Source organism: Rana temporaria, chromosome 7 (assembly GCF_905171775.1).
Source record: "Rana temporaria chromosome 7, aRanTem1.1, whole genome shotgun sequence".
NCBI classification, from domain to species: Eukaryota; Metazoa; Chordata; class Amphibia; order Anura; family Ranidae; genus Rana; species Rana temporaria.
This window is the reverse complement of record NC_053495.1, coordinates 193,530,306-193,552,695: the sequence shown is the minus strand read 5'-3', so window position 1 is coordinate 193,552,695 and position 22,390 is coordinate 193,530,306. Positions and strand designations below refer to the sequence as shown.

General features: G+C 45.8%; 1 protein-coding gene across 3 annotated transcripts in view; it reads left to right on the top strand.

Moving 5' to 3' along the window:
* LRRC7 (leucine rich repeat containing 7) overlaps positions 1-22,390 on the top strand; it is a 221,302-nt gene that overhangs the window by 182,352 nt on the left and 16,560 nt on the right. For all 3 annotated transcript variants that reach the window (XM_040360720.1, XM_040360719.1, XM_040360721.1), the window contains 3 exons: positions 7,409-7,525; positions 8,648-8,863; positions 15,932-16,024. In XM_040360720.1, coding sequence (XP_040216654.1) covers positions 7,409-7,525; positions 8,648-8,863; positions 15,932-16,024 — 426 coding nt within the window. The remainder of the gene's footprint in view (positions 1-7,408; positions 7,526-8,647; positions 8,864-15,931; positions 16,025-22,390) is intronic.

Here is a 22,390-nt window from a genome sequence, read left to right as displayed (position 1 = left end):
GTAAAACACTACGACGAGCCAAGAAAAATGAAGTTCAATGCTTCGGAGCATGCGTCGACTTAATTCTGAGCATGCATGTTTTTTTTCTCCGTTGGAGTTCCACACAGACGATCGGAATTTCATCGGAAAAAAATAAAACATGTACTATTTCTAAACTCCGATGAGGCCCACACACGGTCGGAATATCCGATGAAAAAATTCCGTCTGACTTTTTTCATCGGAAATTCCGACTGTAACGGTCAGGGGTTAGCGCCGTTAAGATATTCCATTCCACCAACCCAAGACAGCTTTCGACACTCCACAATCCAGCAGACAGGACCCATTGGATTTCCCCTCAGAATAACGAGACACAGCTCTGTTCTCTGGTTCCAGACAGATTGACTTTAATGGTAAACTCAGGTTTCTTATATACAGTTAGAAAGCATGCTGCAGTAATAAAAAGGACAATGACACACTCCACCCACAACATCACACAATGGGTGCTAACGAGTCCCCCTCAATCCACATCTTAGACAGACTTTCTGACTCCGCGATAAGCTATTCTCACCTGCTACACAATACACATTCCTTTAGTGAAAATAAGTCAGATGTCTGACCTTTAGAGTGTGTTAACTCACAACACATATTAGCATCAATTGAACTTTCACACAATACAGGGTTAGTTAGCATAGCACCATGAACTATCTTAGGAGCCAGGCTTAATTAACACAATAGACAATAGAATGCAATCACAGCAAGCTTTCATCACTACAGCCAGGTAGCTGGAGGTGATTAACATCTCAACAGTCTATGTTCCACATTGAAGGAGACACTCTATTGACCTGTTGTGTTCAGAATGAACAACTTGTAATATTTCAAGATATCCTGCAATACATGAATTATCATTACTGTCCCATCTCATGTAATGCATGATATCAGTTCTCAGTAATCCTATGCCCCTAGTGGACACAGGATAACCCTAGACACAAGAGTCATTGGTGAAGCTGACACAGGAGTACCCCACATCCTTTAAGAGCCTCTGGTTCCCACGGGCCATACCGTTAAACCGACCGTGTGTACAAGGCATAACTTTAACCGCAACCTGTGTCAGCCTACCAAGAAATCTGCACCACTGCAAACAACGTGTTATGATTATGTCACAGCCACACACTGGAGTCATCTTGTTTTTCTTCTCTGTCTCTATCAACATTTTAATCGGCATATGAGCTTAGGTGTTCATGTATTAGCTATGCCAAGAACGAGAAAAAATGACCCTACAAAAATGAACGAGTCGGCAAAAGCACCGCATGACAGCGCAAATAACGTAGCCGAGATTTGTGAATGATTCAGAGTGACACGGGGATTCATTTTCATAGATAATTCTTGGAAAATATGATAATGTGATTCCACGCGTCTATATTTAGGCCTGCACTGGGAGAAGTTATTTTCTTTATCGCTGGTCGCAGAGAGACTTCTTTAGTTGCGGAACGTTCTTCATGTTTAGTATTCGGCGGCGGGAACGATTATAGCACTGTTGGTGTCTAGTCATAGTGTGTTGTATGGCATAGGGGATCATACCCAGCATTGCATTGCCTGTGTTGTCATAGCAATCAGATTCCATCTGCCATCTTTCTAGTGCAGGCTAAAAAATGAATATGTCAGCTTGGTTGGTATGGGCAGCACCAGTGTTTTTCAGTTTGTTTGTTTTTTGGAAATGAGACCTAAAGTGGAATTAACACATTAATTTCGTTTTCCAAAGAAGTTACAGGCGGCCCCCGGGTTACAAAACAAGATTGGGACTGTATGTTTGCTCTTAAATAGAATTTATATGTGAGTTGGAACAGATAAATTTTTTTAAGTGTAACTCCAGCCAAATATTTATTAACCACTTCAGCCCGGAAGAAATGGCTGCCCAATGACCGGGCCATTTTTTGCGATTCGGCACTGCGTCGCTTTTTGGGGAGAGGTAAGGGCCTGGGAAAATCGAGGCCGTTCGACATAGGCGATCCAAGCTGGTTGGGGGGAGAGAAGGAAAGACATAATAAAGCCAAGGTTTCCAAACTTTCAGAAACTTAGTGTTGTTGCGGATGCTAGACATCTGTCCGTTAAATATCAACACAGTCATGCGATCTCTTACCAATGGAAGGGAACAGATGGTTTCTACCAAGCTTGGGCAATCGTTCTTTTGGCTGACAAAAATAGGTAGGAAGCAAGCTTTCGTTGGTAGGCAAACTGGCCTAGAAATTGGTCAGCGTAGCATAAAGTGGGATAAAGGGAATTGGAGACCAAAAAATCTGAACCAGAAACAAATCCGTCTAAAGCCTCGTACACACGGTCAGACATCCGACAAACTTTCCTTTGGATTTTTGTCCGAAGTGAGTTGTCCGGTCACACCCATAGCATACACACGCTCTGACTTTTCTGCAAACTTTTTTTCTGCTCTTTACCGCCACCCTTTGGTTAACTTCTGCTATTGTTGGTTGATTTTGGTTCTGAGCATGCGTATTTGCACTTTGTACAAAAGTCTGATGGCTTGCTGTACACACGGTCGGACTAGACAGGCACCATCAGACTTTTGTTGTCGAAAAGTTTGTCCGTTTGCAGACCGAACTTTTTGTCCGATGAAACCTGAAAAAGTTGGTGCAATGGAGCGTACACACGATCGGACAAAATTGAAAACTTAAAGATTTTGAAGTTTGTTGGCCGAAAGTCCGACCGTGTGTACGGGCCTTTAGGCACATCCACCATGTGTGAATGACGTCACCCAGATGGCCTCTGCCCAGAAACAGCAGTCACTATAGGATGGATTGACATAGGCAAGGCTTCAAAGTTTTCAGTACAAGGGCCACATCATATTCGACAAATATTCGCGGGTTGGCAAAAAGCAGTTTTATAAATGAACAAATCAAATTTTAATTAATTTAATATGTTTTAGTTAAAGTTTTACATCATAGTCCCCAATCAGGGAACCCTCCTTACATCAGGGTCCCCATCAGAGTCCCCTTTTACAGGGAGTGCAGAATTATTAGGCAAATGAGTATTTTGACCACATCATCCTCTTTATGCATATTGTCTTACTCCAAGCTGTATAGGCTTGAAAGCCTACTACCAATTAAGCATATTAGGTGATGTGCATCTCTGTAATGAGAAGGTGTGTGGTCTAATGACATCAACACCCTATATCAGGTGTGCATAATTATTAGTCAACTTCCTTTCCTTTGGAAAAATGGGTCAAAAGAAGGACTTGACAGGCTCAGAAAAGTCAAAAATAGTGAGATATCTTGCAGAGGGATGCAGCACTCTTAAAATTGCAAAGCTTCTGAAGCGTGATCATCGAACAATCAAGCGTTTCATTCAAAATAGTCAACAGGGTCGCAAGAAGCGTGTGGAAAAACCAAGGCGCAAAATAACTGCCCATGAACTGAGAAAAGTCAAGCGTGCAGCTGCCAAGATGCCACTTGCCACCAGTTTGGCCATATTTCAGAGCTGCAACATCACTGGAGTGCCCAAAAGCACAAGGTGTGCAATACTCAGAGACATGGCCAAGGTAAGAAAGGCTGAAAGACGACCACCACTGAACAAGACACACAAGCTGAAACGTCAAGACTGGGCCAAGAAATATCTCAAGACTGATTTTTCTAAGGTTTTATGGACTGATGAAATGAGAGTGAGTCTTGATGGGCCAGATGGATGGGCCCGTGGCTGGATTGGTAAAGGGCAGAGAGCTCCAGTCCGACTCAGACGCCAGCAAGGTGGAGGTGGAGTACTGGTTTGGGCTGGTATCATCAAAGATGAGCTTGTGGGGCCTTTTCAGGTTGAGGATGGAGTCAAGCTCAACTCCCAGTCCTACTGCCAGTTTCTGGAAGACACCTTCTTCAAGCAGTGGTACAGGAAGAAGTCTGCATCCTTCAAGAAAACCATGATTTTCATGCAGGACAATGCTCCATCACACGCGTCCAAGTACTCCACAGCGTGGCTGGCAAGTAAGGGTATAAAAGAAGAAAAACTAATGACATGGCCTCCTTGTTCACCTGATCTGAACCCCCATTGAGAACCTGTGGTCCATCATCAAATGTGAGATTTACAAGGAGGGAAAACAGTACACCTCTCTGAACAGTGTCTGGGAGGCTGTGGTTTCTGCTGCACGCAATGTTGATGGTGAACAGATCAAAACACTGACAGAATCCATGGATGGCAGGCTTTTGAGTGTCCTTGCAAAGAAAGGTGGCTATATTGATCACTGATTTGTTTTTGTTTTGTTTTTGAATGTCAGAAATGTATATTTGTGAATGTTGAGATGTTATATTGGTTTCACTGGTAAAAATAAATAATTGAAATGGGTATATATATTTTTTTTGTTAAGTTGCCTAATAATTATGCACAGTAATAGTCGCCTGCACACACAGATATCCCCCTAAAATAGCTAAAACTAAAAACAAACTAAAAACTACTTCCAAAAATATTCAGCTTTGATATTAATGCGTTTTTTGGGTTCATTAAGAACATGGTTGTTGTTCAATAATAAAATTAATCCCCAAAAATACAACTTGCCTAATAATTCTGCACTCCCTGTACATTAGGGTCCCCATCGCAGTCACCATCGGGATCCCCATCAGAGTCACCATCAGGGTACCCCTTACATCAGAGTTCCCATTAGAGCCCCCTTACATTAGACTTCCCGTCAAATCTCCCTTACTCCAGGGTCTCTCCTTACATCAGAGTCCTCATGAGATATTAATCTTATATCAGCGAGCTGGCTTGGCCCATGGGCCATCATTTAGGGACCCCTGCTGTTATGCATAGAAGGGCTTGGTTCTATTAAAGCTCTCTATACACTGCAATTTATTTATTCTCCAATCAATGCTAAACAGCATGGAGCCAGCACCCACATATGATTGGATGCAGACCTGCTGTCAAGTCAACAAATTTGCACCCGGCTCCTTCAATTTTAAAATTCAACTGAAGGCAACATTTTTTTTTTCATTTTGGAAAAATCAAGGGAGGGTTATAACCCCTGTCAGTCCCCCCCTCCCCTTATCTTTGTCCCATTGGGGGGATTTCATTTCACTTCCTGTACCATGGCCACAACATGGAGTAAGAGGAAATCCCTCCAAAGTGAGGGAAAACACAGAAATAATGTCCCAATTGGAAGGTGTTCCCTCTTTTCCTGTTCCAGTGGCCTCTCAAAATTTGAGATTTTCTTTGACTTGTAATGATAATTTGTCACCAGGACCTAGAGAGGGTGAATCATTTACCTATGTCAAACACACACATCAAAAAAAACTAAAACAAAAAAAAATCTTGTCTTCAGTTATACTTTGGGAATGAAGAATATTGGGTAGTCCCGATGGGGCCATCTACAACTGGAATGTTGTTTGGTTCATCAGGAACCATCTAAAATTTGCATTGGGTATGGCCAGCTTTACTCAATACAGAGATGCAAACCCGACCTTTAATGTAGGATAAATTTCACACTCGTGTCTGGGATCTTCACATGTTTCATAAAGCACCAACATGCTTTGGAGTGCTTGTACATGGAATCATTCACGTTAAGAACTTACAGTCCTTCATGCAGTCAATTGCATAACTAATCCATGGTCCATTAAAAAGCCAACACATACAACCTGCTAGACACTGCCAAATCGATATCTTAACCGTAGTTCATTAAAGAATGGGAGCATGATCTTCAATGTGATTTTTCTAAAGAACAATTGCAACAGATGTATCGTCTGACCCACTCTAGCTCAGTAGAATCCAAGGCCCAAGAGAATATCTACAAGTTGCTGACCAGGTGGTATTGTGTACCCACAAACTTAGCCAAAAATATACCCCATACATCCCGATGTATGCTGGAGAGATTGCGGTCAGAGAGGCACTCATGGTGGGAGGGCCCCCTGATTCAGCCCTTTTGGGCTATGGTACGCAAACATGTCACGTAGGGCCTTGGGATAGACCTCCCCAACTCCCCAAAATGCCTTTTCCTCCCGGTTCCCCGTGTACCTCTTTCTCACTTTAAACACAGTGCTCTTCCTCACCTTCTAAGTGCCGCTAAGCGCCTCATACCGGTTCACTGGAAAAGACCACGGGTTTCAAGCAAAATGGAGTGGTTCGGGAAGGTGAAGGAGATCATGGAAGCAGAGGAGTGGCTAGCCACCTGTAAAGACGAACTGGACAGGTTTAAATCCATATGGGCGGGTTGGAGGGAACACGTATCTGGATCTGCCCAAACCTCCTCCAGCATAGACATCGCTTTGCTAGCGCCAGCAGACCCCACATGTAAACAACTAGCCATGGCGGATTGTAATCAGCCCAATGTCGTCTAATCAGGTACCACATTTAAGTAGCTATGATCCAGGTGTGGACACTGCGACTGCGTTCTTGGAGTGTGAATGGGAGACTAGTCACAGAGTAACTTGTGTCAATGGAAACTAATTCCCAGTGAGTTTTATGCACCGTTTTAATGCACCCCCCAGAGAAGTGGTCTCTTCGCCCTTATCTCAGTGGAGAGAAGGGACAAGTCCTCCGAGACCGAATGTCTAGGACAGGGGTCTCCAAACTTTTCATACAAAGGGCCACTTTATTGTCCTTCAGACTTTAGGAGGGCCGTATTGTGGCCAAAAGGGGCAGAAAATTTCACGATCCCATCATCGGTCAGAATAAATATGGCCTCAGGGTTGGTGGTCAAATGGAGGAGTATTCCCCCTAATAGTAGGAGAAATAGTATCCCATCATTGGTATCCGTGGAAGATATAGTGCCCCATTGTTGGTGTCAGTGGGAGGAATAGTGCCTCATATCAGTGGAAGGAATTGTGCCCCAAGGGCCGGATTAAGGCTGGCAAAGGGCCACATCTGGCCCTCGGGCCACAGTTTGGAGACCCCTGGTCTAGGACATAGGAGAGCCCCCCTGGGTTTGATAGCGCCAGGGTAACTCTGGTCTCCTCTATAATAATCGATAATTGTTACCTAAAATACGAGTTGCGACTCCTGGAACTATTATTATTCTCTGTATACCTAAATTGTTACTGTCTCCCCTTTTTATTTTATTTTATCCCATTTAATTTTCCTTTTATTTTTTCGTTTTAACATTGAGTTGAAATTGTTTAATGCTAAAATAAAAATAAAGATTATAAAAAAAAAAAAAAGCCAACACATTTCTGTTGACCCTCTTCAATACTCAGACTGGAAATCTCATAATATGGCAAGTTTGCTCTAGCATCTGGTGTGGCAACCAAAACATGGAATTCCATTGGCTTGTTAATGTACATCTTATCAATAAACTAACTTTATTACTTGGACATTCCCATCCGTCTGGAGCTTTCTTTCTTTTATATTTCATATATCACCATATATCATTTGGTGACCTTGTGAATAATTCAGGTTTTTGAGAGTAACTAATTACTTTTTTTTGTCTTCCTTTCAAAACACACAGACTCCATCTCAGCAGAGTAACATTCTGGATAACGGGCAGGAAGATTTATCTCTCAGCCAATGGAATCCTTACCCACTGGGCCGACGTGATGTTCCTCCTGAAACTGTTGCTAAGAAGGTAAATAATGGCCCATGGCTCAGACTATATACCCAGTGCATAGCACCATAGACCAGGGGTCTCCAAACTTTCTAAACAACAGTAGATCAACCTATTTGTTATATGGGACATCATGTGTGTATTTAACTTTTGTACTTTATTTATTTTATATGTTTTTTGATTGATTGATGGTGTCATCACATATCAGTTTTACATCTACATGGCAGCATCTGTGTGCAGGATCACGTATATATAAGTGATCCAGGTCTTCCGGACAGGGGGCACACATGTGGGAGCCCAGTGGCTGGTATCATGGATTCAATGTCTGCCAATGGATCCAAAGCCCATCGCTGCGTATGTCTCCAGCCAGAGGACCCCCTTCTGCTGCAAACTAGAAATACAGAGCCGCCCTTCTTTTCCAGGAAGTTAAAAGCAGCTTTAGGCCCTGTACACACGAGAGGATATCCGATGGAAACGGTCCGCCGGACCGTTTCCAGCGGACATTTCTGCTCCCGATTTTGATCTGATGGGCTGTACACACCATCAGATTAAAATCCCCGCGGAAAACATACGCGGCAACGTGCGCGACCCTGGAAGGTAAATACTCGAATCACTTTGATGCATGCAAGGGATGGGGATCGCTTGGACTTATCCGGTGAGTCTGTACAGATCAGTCCGACGGACAGGTTTCCAGCGGATAGATTTCTTAGCATGCTAAGAAATTTTTATCCGCTTGAAAACCGGTCGGCTGGAGAAATATCCACCGAAAAATGTCCGCTAGGCCGTACACACGACCGGGTTTGTCTGCTGAAACTGATCCGCAGATAAATCCCAATGGACAGATCCGGTCGTGTGTACGCGGCCTTATTGTACCAGGATACAGGACACTCCTTCTAACTGCACTCTGACGCATTTCACTATCTACTGAGACGAAGCCTCACTAGGTGGCGAAACACGTTGGGTGGCGTTTCCTTTATGTGTGCTGGTACAATAATGTTGCGTTTAACTTAGTAGAAGAGGTGTGTGACTAAGAATTTCTAGTTTGCAGCAAACCCTTTCTTCTGGTCAAATGGTTGGGATGTTGTGATCATCGTTTCTTTTTAGCTTTCAAAACTTTTGCCTAACAGCTTGCATTTCCCACAGGCAGGTAGCCATATCCAGACACTGATGGGATCTCAGAGCCTGCAGCACAGATCCAGGGAGCAGCCGCACTACGATGGCGGGATGAACAAAGTGACAATCCAGCAGTACCAATCCCCGCTGCCTATCCAGATCCCAGCTGCGCAGAGAGGACCCCAGTCTGGACGCTGCTTAATCCAAACAAAAGGACAGAGGAGCATGGACGGGTATCCAGAGCAGGTATGCACAGCTAGGTTTACAGAGAACCAGATTCTTTCATTGCTAACCTGTATTTAAAGTACATAAGTTGTGATCATTGTATCATCAATAAAACTGACCCTAGTATGTAACACTTCCAATTAAAATGATCACTCAGCACCCCATCTGACAATGCATTCACTTATTTTCCTTCTTAGAAGGATGGAGCCATCTTTGTTCAGTCATTTTCCAGGGTCGCTGCTCTCCTCCTTTTTAGGCTGGGGTGCCAGTTTAGGAACTGTTCAATCATGGAAAACCTGGTGCCCGTGTAGTTCTTGGCTGTGTTCACAATGTCTGACCCACGTTGTGTTTAGGGCAGGGGTTAAATGTTCCCTAGGGAGGTGTTGGGGGGGGGGGGGTTCAAACTGAAGCTAAAGAGAGATCCGTGATTCAGCTTAGCTGAATCACAAGATCTCTCTTTCCCTTCCTGACAGATCCACCGTTTGCCTTTTTATACACAGTCAGACGGCTGATCTGTCTCTCCTGTTAACGATCGGCGGGTCACGGCGGTCATTGTGGCCACCGGACCCACTGATTGGCTCCTGCTGTGTCCAATCACATTGGGAGCGGTGCTCCACCATAAACCGCGTCACGATATTACGTACCTGTAAGGCCGGGTACTCACGACCAAACATGTATGGTGAAAGCGGTCCGTCGGACCGTTTTCACCATACATGTCTGCCAGAGGGCTTCTGTACGATGGTTGTACACACCATCGTACAGAAGACTGCGCGTAAACAATACGCGGGGCGTGTCCGCGGTGTCGCCGCGTCGATGACGCGGTGTCGCCGCGACAATGACGCAGCGACGTGGGCGGGCCGCCTTTAAAATGCTTCCACGCATGCGTCGAAGTCATTCGACGCATGCGAGGGACGGCGGGCGCCTGGACATGTACGGTAGGTCTGTACTGACGACCGTACATGTCCGAGCGGGCAGGATTCCAGCGGACTGTTTTAAAACAAGTCCAGGAATATTTGTCCGCTGGGAAAAGGCCCGGCGGGCAAATGTTTGCTGGAATTCGGCCCGCTCGCGCCCACACACGACCAAACATGTCTGCTGAAACTGGCCTGCGGACCAGTTTCAGCAGACATGTTTGGTCGTGAGTACGGGGCCTAAGTGATTTTGCGCAGCCAGGGCGATCTGCTGCAGTATATATGCCGTGATTGGTCCGGAAATGTTTAAGCTTTGACAATAAAACCTGGAAGATTAATGGCTTCTATGCAGTGCTGCACCAAACTCTTCAGTTTTAGTAAATAACCCCCCACTGTATGTACGCTGCCATTGCCGGACGTCCTTCTGAAAATGCAGGTTGCCTGACTTTAATGACTCAGTTTAATTCTGAGTCAATGATGCCATAGAAGCCTTTTCCCTGTCAGAATGCTGCAGGGTGTGACCCTTGCTCTCTGTGTGGAAGCCAGGGCTGGACTGGGACAGAAATTTGTCCCTGGACTTCATCCAGACTGGCCCACTTTGACAGGTCTCTCCCATGGCAGCCGAGCAACTCCCGCACTCCCCCCTCTCCCCCTTCACTAGCCACTAGCCGTTCTACTTTTATTAGAGTAGGATGGCTGGTACTGGTACTCTTATAGGCAGTACCAGTGGGGAAGCTAGACATTATTTAACCCGGGGCAAATAATCAGTTCCGTGCCCCCCCTTATGGGACAAGATTAGGCAGAAGTGAGAAACTCCCAGGCCATAGCTGTTAAGTCAGCTGTCTGTCCCCTCCCCCATGCTCCTCTGGTCCTCCCCCTGCTCCTCTGGTCCTCCCCCTGCTCCTCTGGTCCTCCCCTGCTTCTCTGTTCCTCCCAGGTGAATGCTGCGGGGAGGGAGAGGAGGTGAGCGCTGTGGGAAGGGAGAGACAGAGGAGCAGAGGGGGGCGGTAGTCCGCTGTCACTGAAGCCGGCCCACTGAGCCATCGGCCCACCGGGAAACTCCCTGTAGTCCCAATGGCCAGTCCATCCCTGGTGGAAGCAGTGGCCTCCCTGTAAGGGTGCAGCGTGGTCACCTGCAGAGTCCATCAGCGGATCCACCTGTTCAGCAGGGGATCTCACAACTGATTCCAACTGAGCAGGCGGATGACAGGTCCGTGTCCACTCCACTAATGCAGAGCGGACACGGACACAGCCTGTTTCCTCTATGGGCAGTCGGATGGAAACTGATCGTTTGTCGTTTCCATCTGACTGTCACGCGATCCGATAGCTGGATGGAGAACAGAACTCATCCATCTGTTTTTAGCAGATAGGATCGGATGGCGGCGGATGTCAAAGGACACACGTCCATTGACATCCGCCACTCCATAGAGGGCAATGGTTGGTCCAATCGGCTCCACCTGACATAATCGGCCTTAAAGCAGAGGTTCACCCAAAAATCAACTTTCTGCCATTAGATCCAGCATGCTGCTGACATCTGCAGTATGTTGTTTTTTTTTTTTTGTACTTATTGTTTTATCAGCCGTTGTTATCCGGCTCCGAGCGGGGATTTCGGCGGGGAATAGGCGTTCCTAAGCCAAGCGGATTTGATTGACGGGCTGCTAAAGCGCGTCACGCCTTCCGAAAATACCCGTGTGACACTCGGGTGTTTACGGCGCTATACGGCGCCTGCGCCTGCCGTGTAGAGCTGACTGCGCAGGTGCCGTAAACACCCGAGTGTCACTTTGGGTATTTTCGGAAGGCGTGACGCGCTTTAGCAGCCCGTCAATCAACTCCGCTTGGCTTAGGAACGCCTATACCCGGAAGGAATCCCCGCTCGAAGCCGGATAACAACGGCTGATAAAATAAGTACAAAAAAAAACAGCATACTGCAGATGTCAGCAGTATGCTGGATCTAATGGCAGAAAGTGGATTTTTGGGTGAACCCCCGCTTTAAAGCCCTGCTTCCGACTCAGCAGGTACTTTGTCCTACCTTTGCAGAGAGTCCACTGCTTTCATGCAGAGGGTAAGGGTCCTCTCCTGTAGCATGCTGGTAAGGGAAAGCCTTTTCTGCTCTGGCTGTGGCTGCTTTCCAAAAAAAATAACTGTAAAGCCTTGTACACACGTTGTTTCGTGTTTGTTGGACGACAATTCTTTGCCGTTTGCATGCAAGACAAGTTCACGGCCAACGCCCTTCGGACAAAAGTCCTACGCTTTGTCCGCAGAAAATCCGATCGTGTGTACGAGGCTTTAGACTTTTGTGCACCTTTTGTTTTGATGCACCTGGAATTAATTTAGTTGATTTTAACATAAAATATAAGGCAAAACATATTTTTTTTTCTAGATAGAGTGCAGAGGGATTAGAATGCTTGATAGTTTTTATTGCTGTTCTGTGTCCCTGTTAGGGAGATTCATCCTCTCTACTTGTCATGTTTACCATTATCATTGAAAGTGAAAGTAAAAGAAAATCCCAAATTTTGGGTTGTCCCCAGAAAAGTAATAGATGGAAAATATTCCCATGGGGACATTAGTTCTGGTGACCTGGGGGGTCCCCCAAGAAATTGCCTACATTTTCAGGGATTTTCTCTCACTTCCTGTTTGGTTAAGGGACAGGAAGTGAAGGGAAATCTCTGCAACGGGACACAAAAATTCTGACAGGGTTTATAACCCTCCCTTGCTCTATCCAAATAAAAAAAAAATTGGCTACTTTAAACTTCAGTTGGACTTTCCCTGCCTCGTTTTATCCTGGAGGCCCGGTGACTCTTCCTGCAGTGCGAAGAGCGCGCCGATGAGGCCTCTACTGTAATCACAAATTTTATCAGAGCCATAAATCAGACGGACCCTGGACACACTTACATTACAGGAGACTGAGCCAAGCTGCCATTTCTACTTTATTGCTTACTGATAAAATTACAGAAAATGCAATAAAATTGACAGCTTTATGTGGATATACAGACCTTCATATCTTTTTTATTTCACTGAAATGATTCATCAGGGTTAGGACGGGGGGGGGGGGGGATATTTTGTTTTCAACAACAGATTACAAATAAACACCATTATGGTTTTGTTAATTTGTTTAAATTATGTTCAGGTGGAGAATTATAGGTGGATTCAGAGACGTTTACTCCAGCGTATCAGTAGATACGGCGTCGAAACTCTGGATCTACGCCGTCGTAAATTTAAGCGTATTCTGGAAACCAGATACGCTTAAATTAGGCTAAGATACGAGCGGCGTAAGTCTCCTACGCCGTCGTATCTTAGGGTGCATATTTACGCTGGCCGCTAGGTCGCGCTTCCGTTGAGTTCGGCGTAGAATATGCAAATGACTAGATACGCCGATTCAGAAACGTATGTGCGCCCGTCGCAATTAGTTACGCTGTTTACGTTAGAGATACGCCGGCGTAAACATAAAGCTGCTCCCTAGGTGGCGCAGCCCATGCAAGGTATGGACGTCCGAACAGGCCTATCTTTTTACGTCGTTTGCGTAAGTCGTACGCGAATCGGGCTGGACGTAATTTACGTTCACGTCGGAACGGCGTACTTTGGAGCAATGCCCACTGGGATATGTCCACGGACGGCGCATGCGCCGTTCGTAAAAAACGTCAATCACGTCAGGTCACGAGTAATTTACATAAAACACGCCCCCCTCATCCTCATTTGAATTAGGTGCGCTTACGCCGGACCATTTACGCTACGCTGCCGTAACTTAGGAGGCAAGTGCTTTGTGAATACAGCACTTGCCTCTCTGACTTACGGCGGCGTAGCGTATATGCGATACGCTACGCCGCCTCAAAAGTGAGCCCTAACTGAATCCGGCTATTAATGTTGATGAGTGCCAAAAGTGACAATGGGGGTAGTATTGTTATAATACTAATAATGAGCTAATTTTGCCTGATTTCATGTCCCTGTGCCAAGTACTAAAATTCCTTAGTAGGGCAAATAAGTATTAAAGGGGTTGCAAAGCTTTGTTTTTTTTTTCACCTTAATGCATCCTATGCATTAAGGTGAAAAAACACCTTGCCACGAAACTCCATGGGCGCGATCCCGCAATGGTTTCCCCCAGCTTGAGGCGGCTATTCATTGGAGATTGATAGCAGCGCAGCCATTGGCTCCCACTGCTGTCAATCAAAATCAATGACGCGGCACGCCGGGGGGGCAAGGCCGAGTGATACAGTTTATAGCCGCCGACTGTATTACGGGAGCTCGCCGCAAGCTAACCCCCTTGGGAGAGCGCTTCCCAGGACAGAGGTTAGCGGTTGCGGGGAGGAGCCGAGACAGCCACAGAGGGACCTCAGAAGACGAGGACCGTGGCCACTTTGTGCAAAACAAACTGGACAGTGGAGGTAAGTATGGTATGTTTGTTATTTAAAAAAATACCTTTACAACCCCTTAGGACATCATCTGCATGGATTTTGCATCCCTGTGTGGGTGTCAGGAGTCAGATTTGAACTTGCAAGCTCTAGCTGTGTCTGGCAGTATCTCTTCTTGCTGAGCCAGCCGAGACGCTGGACAGCTCCCTGGACAATTCCTTGGACAGTTTTGTTTCTGGTGAGACTTGAACCCTCCAATGAAATTCCTATTTAAGCCATTTACTATTTGAACTTCCCATTTGCCAGATTATTGTGCTCTCTCCGGCCTAAATCTCGCTCTTGTCACTCCTGCTGCCATCCGTATGTTCGCTACCACTTGTTACCCACCTTGGGCTTGTTCCTTGACTATGCTTCCGCTTGATCCCAACCTGCAACCACCTGTTACTGTCCTTTGGCTTGCATACTGACTACGCTTCTGCTTGATTCCTACCTGCTATACTGTTCCTGCTACTGCACCCCGACTTTCTCACCTTCTGGTGGGCCAATCCCAACTTGGCACCAACATGCAGCGAATCCTCCACCATCAGGAGCTCTGGTGAATACCGGTTAGTGCTTAGACCCCACACCACTGGTGAACCTGCGTCATCCATCAGGGTGACCTGCTTGTATACTTATCTTGCTAGTCCGTGGGCTCCTCTCTACTATTATAGCTATTGGTCTCTGAGCCTGACCGTGACCAGGGCCATCCTAATACAAGGGCACTCCTGGGAACTGCCCAGAGGCCCGAGGTACATGGGGAGGCCCACAATAATCGTGCATTACATCATACTTGTCAACTGTCCCGGATTTGCTGGGACAGTCATGCTTTTTACTAAACTGTCCCGATATGGTCGTGTCCCAGAACCTATACTGTGCCCTCCTGATCCCAGTATTGTGCCCTCCTGACCCCCCCTGTATTGTGCCCTTCTGAATTATCCCCCTGTACTGTGCCCTTTTGGTTGACTAGTCTTTGATCTATGGGATGTTTTCCTTTTGTAAAATCGATTTTATTGAAAGTACTAATGAATATATGTTTAATTCTATCAACGATTTATACTTTATTTCTTGAAAGTAGGTGTGTAAATTGGGGCAAGCTGGTAGGGGCCCCAGTGAATTGCTTTGCCCAGGGGCCCATGATGCTATTAAGATGGCCCTGACCGCGACAGTGGGTTTTCTTCGGGTACTCCGGTTTCCTCCAACACTCCCAAGGCATGCCTGTCTAAAACTGGTCCTAGTAGAGAGTGAGAGACTTGTAAAGCGCAACACATGCGAACTGAATCGCCTCTGGGCACTGTATCCATTTCATGGGTAAGGAACCCCTTGACCTCAGAAGAGATGGGTTTTAATCTTTCTGCTGAAGGCCAAGTGGTCCGACTCCAGTCGGATGGTGGTTGGTAGTGCATTCCACAGGCGGGGTCCTTGGACTGCAAATCTTCGATCTCCTTTGGACTTGTATCTGGCTTTGGGTATCTGGAGGAGGTTTTGATTGGTGGATCGCAGAATGCTATTGGGGTTATGGGCTTTTATTTTTTCGCATAGATATTGGGGGGCGTTGCCTTGAATACACTTATGTATTAGACAGAGAGACAGAGACAGTAGGATATTCTACTGAGCACACCAAAGGTGGCCTCACTATCGCCACCTTGGTAGGGGTAAGGACCGTTATCCCTGCAGTGCCTCACTATAAGCTCGAAAAAGTCTCCTATTTACTGAAATTTTAAGTGTTTTGTATGGACAATTCCAGGGTTGCTGTAAATCTTCTTTTTGCTGTCCCCTTTGTCTCTTTATACCAGTACTGTGTAAGGATAGAGAAGAATCCCGGGCTTGGATTTAGTATCAGTGGTGGACTCAGCGGTCAGGGGAACCCATTCAAACCTTCTGATAAGGTGGGTGGATGAGTGTTTTGCTGTCTTGTCTTGCATTTCACATGCACACACATACATTGTTATTGTTTTTTCTTCACCAACTGGTACAGTATTATATAAGTTTCGTATATATAATAAACTGTTTCAACTTTTCTATTTATTCACTTCTGTGGTGCCACTTTCGTTTACAGCACCTATGGAATATATTGACAATATCTATTCCTCTCCCCAGAGGACCCATCACAGTTATTTATTCACTAAGGCCAGGTTTAGGTGGAAGCAAATTCACCTAAATAGCCAGTTAGTAGAACTTCCTGATCTCAGGTAGAGATCACATGACCAAAGGCTTGGCATTGACCATCATAGGCGGAAGCAGGGCTGGACTGGGACAAAAATTTGGCCCTGGACTTCATCCAGACTGGCCCATTTTGACATGTCTCTCCTATGGCGGCTGGACAACTCCCGCATCCCCCCGGCCACCCAAGCCCCCTCTCCCCCTTGACTAGCCACTAGCCGTTCTACTTTATTAGAGTAGAACGGCTGGTACTGGTACTCTTATAGGCAGTACCAGTGGGGAAGCTAGACATTATTTCACCCGGGGCAAAGAATCAGTTCAGTGCCCCCCTTTATGGGACAAGATTAGGCAGAAGTGAGAAACTCCCAGGCCATAGCTGTTGAGTCAGCTGTCTGTCCCCTCCCCCCATGCTCCTCTGTCGTCACCCCTGCTCCTCTGGTCCTCCCCCTTCTTCTCTGTTCCCCCCAGGTGAGCTCTGCGGGGAGGTAGAGACAGAGGAGCGGAGGGGGGCGGCGGTCCACTGTCACTGAAGCAGGCCCACTGAGCCATCGGCCCACCGGGAAACTCCCTGTAGTCCCTATGGCCAGTCCATCCCTGGGCGGAAGAGTAATGGACACTTAAAGCGGAAGTCCGTTAAAAAAATAAAAAAAAAATAAAAGTCAGCAGCTGCTAACACTGTAGCTGCTGACTTTTAATAAGGACACTTACCTGTCCTAGTCGCCAGCGATGTAGGCCCCCGCGGAGGCCGATCCTCGATCCTGGCAGCTCCAGGCGCCGCCATCCGCAGTAAGGGAAACAGGCAGTGAAGCCGTGCGGCTTCACTGCCCGTTTCCTACTGCGCATGTGCGAGCAGCACGGCGCTTTGTGAATGGGCCGGCTGCTTTCTGGGATACACACAGTTCCCAGAATGCAGCGCGCCCCATTCACAAGAAGAAACCGAGTGTAGGAGGAGGAAGAGAATCCACCGCGGAGGATGAAGAGGCAGATTCGGGACTTCCGCATAGCAACAGCTATTTAGGGTAAGTAAAAAAAATGTTTTGTTTTTTTTTTAATTTTTTTTTTTTTTATTTATTTTTTAGATTTTTGGAGGAAATTTTTTTTTTTCAGGGTGGAACTCCAGAACATCAGACTGTTCTGAATATAATGTTAATTTTTCTAGGGGATGATTTAACAGAGCACCATTTACTTTACTACACAGTCCTACAACAGCCCACAGTCCAATCCTCTTCTCTCCAGTGCTGGAATGTGAACAGGCATTCCACCATTATCATGTACAATGAGGCAGAACCAGTGGTGGCCGCTGATTGTCCAATGTATTTGTTGACATTGGTGAGAGGGCTGAAGACAAGACTGAGACCACCAAGAAGAGCAGCTTTGGGGGAATGGTCACTGCAACTGGACTTTGTGAAGAGGAAAGCTGCTGGACTGTGAGTTAAGGTAAGTATTAGGCCTCGTACACACGACCGAGGAACTCGGCGGGCGAAACACATCGTTTTCCTCGTCGAGTTCTTGTTTGGCTTGTCGAGGAACTCGACAAGCCAATTTTCTCCATTCCCGTTGAGGAAAAAGAGAACATGCTTTCTTTTTGGCTCGTCGAGTTCCTCGACAGTTTCCTCGCTGAAAAATGTACACGCGACCGGTTTCCTCGGCAAAAAAAATCTCCCACCAAGTTTCTTGATGGATCCTGCCGAGGAAACCGGTCGTGTGTACGAGGCCTTACTCTGCATTATATCATCCCTTCATAAAATGAACAATTTATTGTTCATATGCTGAAGTGGACAAAATCAATTTTTTAAGCGCTGTCTGGAGTTAGGCTTTAATTAATCAATTGTTAAGTACTTTTGCACCACTTTTGTCATCTATACATTGGGCCAGATTCAGAAAGGATCTGAGTGTGCGGCGTCGTATCTATGCGACTGATTCATAGAATCAGTTACGCATAGATTTACCTAAGATCCGACCGGCGTAAGTGTCTTACACCGTCGTATCTTAGGCTGCATATTTACGCTGGCCGCTAGGTGACGCTTCCGTATATTTACGCAATGAATATGCTAATAAGGTAGATACACCGATTCAGAAACGTACGTCCGGCCGGCGCATTTTTTTACGTCGTTTACGTTAGGCTTTTTCCGGCGTAAAGTTACCCCTGCTATATGAGGCGTAGCCAATGTTAAGTATGGACGTCGTTCCCGCGTCGAGTTTTGAAAATTTTACGCCGTTTGCATAAGTCGTTTGCGAATAGGGCTGTACGTAAGTTACGTTCACGTCTAAAGCAATGACGATTTGCGGCGTAATTTCGAGCATGCGCACTGGGGTTTTTTCACGAACGGCGCATGGTCACGTCAATTACGCGGGGTCACCATTCATTTAAATAAAACACGCCCACATCATCCCCATTTGAATTAGGCGGGCTTACACCGGACAACATACGTTACGCCGCCGTAAATAAGGGCGCAAGTCCTTTCTGAATACGAAACTTGCGCCCTAATTTACGGCGGCGTAACGTATCTGAGATACGTTACGCCCCACCTAAAGATACTCCAATGTATCTAAATCCGACCCATTGAGTTTGACAAGGAGGTCAAGTTTAGAGAGTCGGGTCATTCCCATTCCACAGCCCCTCTCTTTGCTTACATGAGCTGTGGGGCAGGAATGACCTGGTCTGCAGCTCACTGGACTGAAAAAAGAATGTGATGCCACATACACAAGATTGGAAAATCCGACAAGAAAATGGTGGATTTTTTCTCATGGAATGTTGACTCAAACTTGTGTTGCATACACACGGTCACACAAAATTCCGTCCGTCAAGAACGCGGTGACGTACAAGACATACAACGAGCCGAGATCAATGAAGTTCAATAGGCAGTTCGGCTCCTCTGCTTGATTCTGAGCATGCGTGTTTTTTCTTTGCGTTGGAATTGCATACAGACGATCGGAATTTCCAAAGAACTTTTCTTGTTGGAAAAATTGAGAACCAGCTCTCAAATTTTTGTTTTCGGAAATTCCGACAGAAAAAGTCTGATGGAGCCTACACACGGTCCGAATTTCCGACCAAAAGCTCACATAGAACTTTTCTTGTCTGAAATTCCGACCGTGTGTACACGGCATTAGTTCAGAGTTTGGCTAGGGATGAGTTTGGTGGACACCTGAGATCATCTCTACTCCCAAACCTATAGTGACTGGCACGGACAGCCTGAAGACTTCTTTGGGAGGATCCTCTGCATCAAAATAGCTGTCCTTGGATCCTGGTGCCAGAAGTTTCTGCTCTAAAAACTGATACCCCAGTCTTGGATGGATTCTGGAAGGTTGAATCACCCAAAGGCTGCCTATATATCTCTAGAACTTCATCAGTTTGAGTTCCCAGCTTCATCTTCCCACCACCTTCCCTGACAAGGAAGTTCACTTTCATGCTCGATTTTGTTTTCTAATGCCTCGTACACACGACCGTTTTTCTCGGCAGGAAAAAAAACAATTTTTTTTCCAGACGGGATTCCTCTCAAGCCTGCCTTGCATACACACGTTCAGGCCAAATACCGCCCGTCCAAAGAGCGGTGTTGTACACCACATACGACAGGACTATAAAGGGGAATGAAGAAGATTCGGAAGAAAATGGACAGCCGCACTCCAGATGAACTTCGGAAAGTTGTCTTTATTCGATAAAAGTAGCCATACACAGCAAGACACAGCCACAGAATGGGACAGCCGACATGTTTCGCACTACATGAGCCACGATTAAGCACTAATGTAGTGCGAAACATGTCGGCTGTCCCATTCTGTGGCTGTGTCTTGCTGTGTATGGCTACTTTTATCGAATAAAGACAACTTTCCGAAGTTCATCTGGAGTGTGGCTGTCCATTTTCTTCCGAATCTTCTTCATTTGCCTTGTGCATTGCCAGCACCTTGGTTTCCTGAGAGGTCCCTAATTGCTTACAAGATCCACCTGGAGCGGTGACTCCTTTCCTCAGGACTATAAAGGGGAAGTTCCATTTAAACGGCGCCACCCTTTGGGCTGCTTTTGCTGATCCTCGTGTTAGTAAAAGTTTGGTGAGAGACGATTTGCTCTTTTCAGTTTTCGTGCTTTTCAGTCCGTTACTGCGTGACGAATGTGCTCCATTCCGAACGCATGCGTGTTTTTTTCCCCTCAGGAAAGCATACACATGACCAGTTTTCCCGACGGGAAAAAGTCTGCCGGGAATCCTGGCGGGAAAAAAGAAAACATGTTCTCTTTTTTTTCCCCTGCAGTTATTTCATCGGAAGAACTGCGATGGAGCATACATACGCGGTTTTCCCGGCCAAAAGCTGTCATGGCAGTTTCCCTGATGGGAAAACCGGTCATGTGTACAAGGCATAAGGATTAGTGCAAGAGGAGTGAGGCCCCGTACACACGACTGAGTTTCTCGGCAGAATTCAGCCAGAAACTCGATCGGAGCCGTATTCTGCCGAGAAACCCGGTCGTGTGTACACTTTTGGCCGAGGAAACCGACGAGGAACTCGTCGAGCCAAAAAGAGAACATGTTCTCTATTTCCTCGTTAGTCAATGAGGAAACTTGGCTCGCCGAGATCCCCGGCGGCTTCACAAGGAACTCGACGAGCAAAACTATGTGTTTTGCCCGTCGAGTTTCTCGGACGTGTGTACGGGGCCTGAGATTTGCTAGATTTGCAATGACCTTGCCTTGGGATTGGCTGGATAAATTATGCTGCTGGATCCACCAAGATATGTAAAAAGCTAGTGAAAATTCAACCCAACAGCATTTATTCTAGGGTTGACTTATGATATAATCCAGCAACTGTTATAATAGCATTGACAGGCAAAATACTGTACTGACTAATGTACAAATATTGTTATCTTATGCTATCTATTATTTCCTTGAATTTTGTGCCATTTGGTGGACATCACGCACATGAACATCTCCATAGTATCCATTATTAAAATATAAATTCCTTACTTTATTTGTTGTTGTTCTTGAAAAACTTGAAGGAAGTTTTTATATCCAGTGTAGGAACAGAGGGTGGGAAACACATTAGCTGCCGTATTTATCGGCGTATAACACGCACAGGCGTATAACACGCACCCTAACTTTAAGAGGGAAGTTTCAGGAAAAAACTTGCCACAGCGCCCTGCGTATAACACGCGGGCACAGTTTACCCTCTATTTTCAGGGTAAAAAAGTGAGTGTTATACGCCAATAAATACAGTAATTGATTCAGGTGCTGGCTGGAAAGGTTCTGCGCAAGCCCACATACCGTACCAGTGGGACTTCAATCATTTGCTACACTTAGTCATTACATAAGCGTATAATTACAGGACTTCAACCTGCTATTAACGCAAATAATTTCCAGCTAGTGTACAAATAGTTCTAAAAAAAACTCTGTAAATTATGAAACGTTCTAATACAGGTAATATAAGGAAATACTTTCACCAAACGTGAACTATTTCAATGCAACCCTGTCCTTATACTACAATTTTTAAATAAAGCCTGATAAAAAAAACTCAAGTAATGTCTATGACATCACCAAGAGGCCACAAATATTATTTGGTGAATGTAATGCTACAGAAATCTGTAAGGCCTCGTACACACGATAGGTTAACCAGAGGACAACGGTCTGATGGACCGTTTTCATCGGTCAAAACCGACCGTGTGTGGGCCCCATAGGTTTTTTAACCATAGGTTAAAAAAAAGCCAACTTGCTTTAAAATTAACCTATGGATTCCTAACCGATAGGTCAAAACCGATCGTTAGTAGGCACAACCATCGGTTACAAATCCACGCATGCTCAGAATCAAGTGGACGCATGCTTGGAAGCATTGAACTTCGTTTTTTTCAGCACGTCGTTGTGTTTTACGTCACCGCGTTCTGACACGATCGGTTATTTAACCGATGGTGTGTAGGCGTGACGGACCATCAGTCAGCTTTATCGGTTAACCTATGACAACGGTCCATCAGACCGTTGTCCTCTGGTTAACCTATCGTGTTTACGAGGCCTAAGAGACTTCAGGTATGTAACAGGAGATGGTGAGAGTCTATGGGCATGCTTCAAGAGATGATCAGAGAACATAGGCATGCTACAATCGATGGTCAAAGACTATAGGTG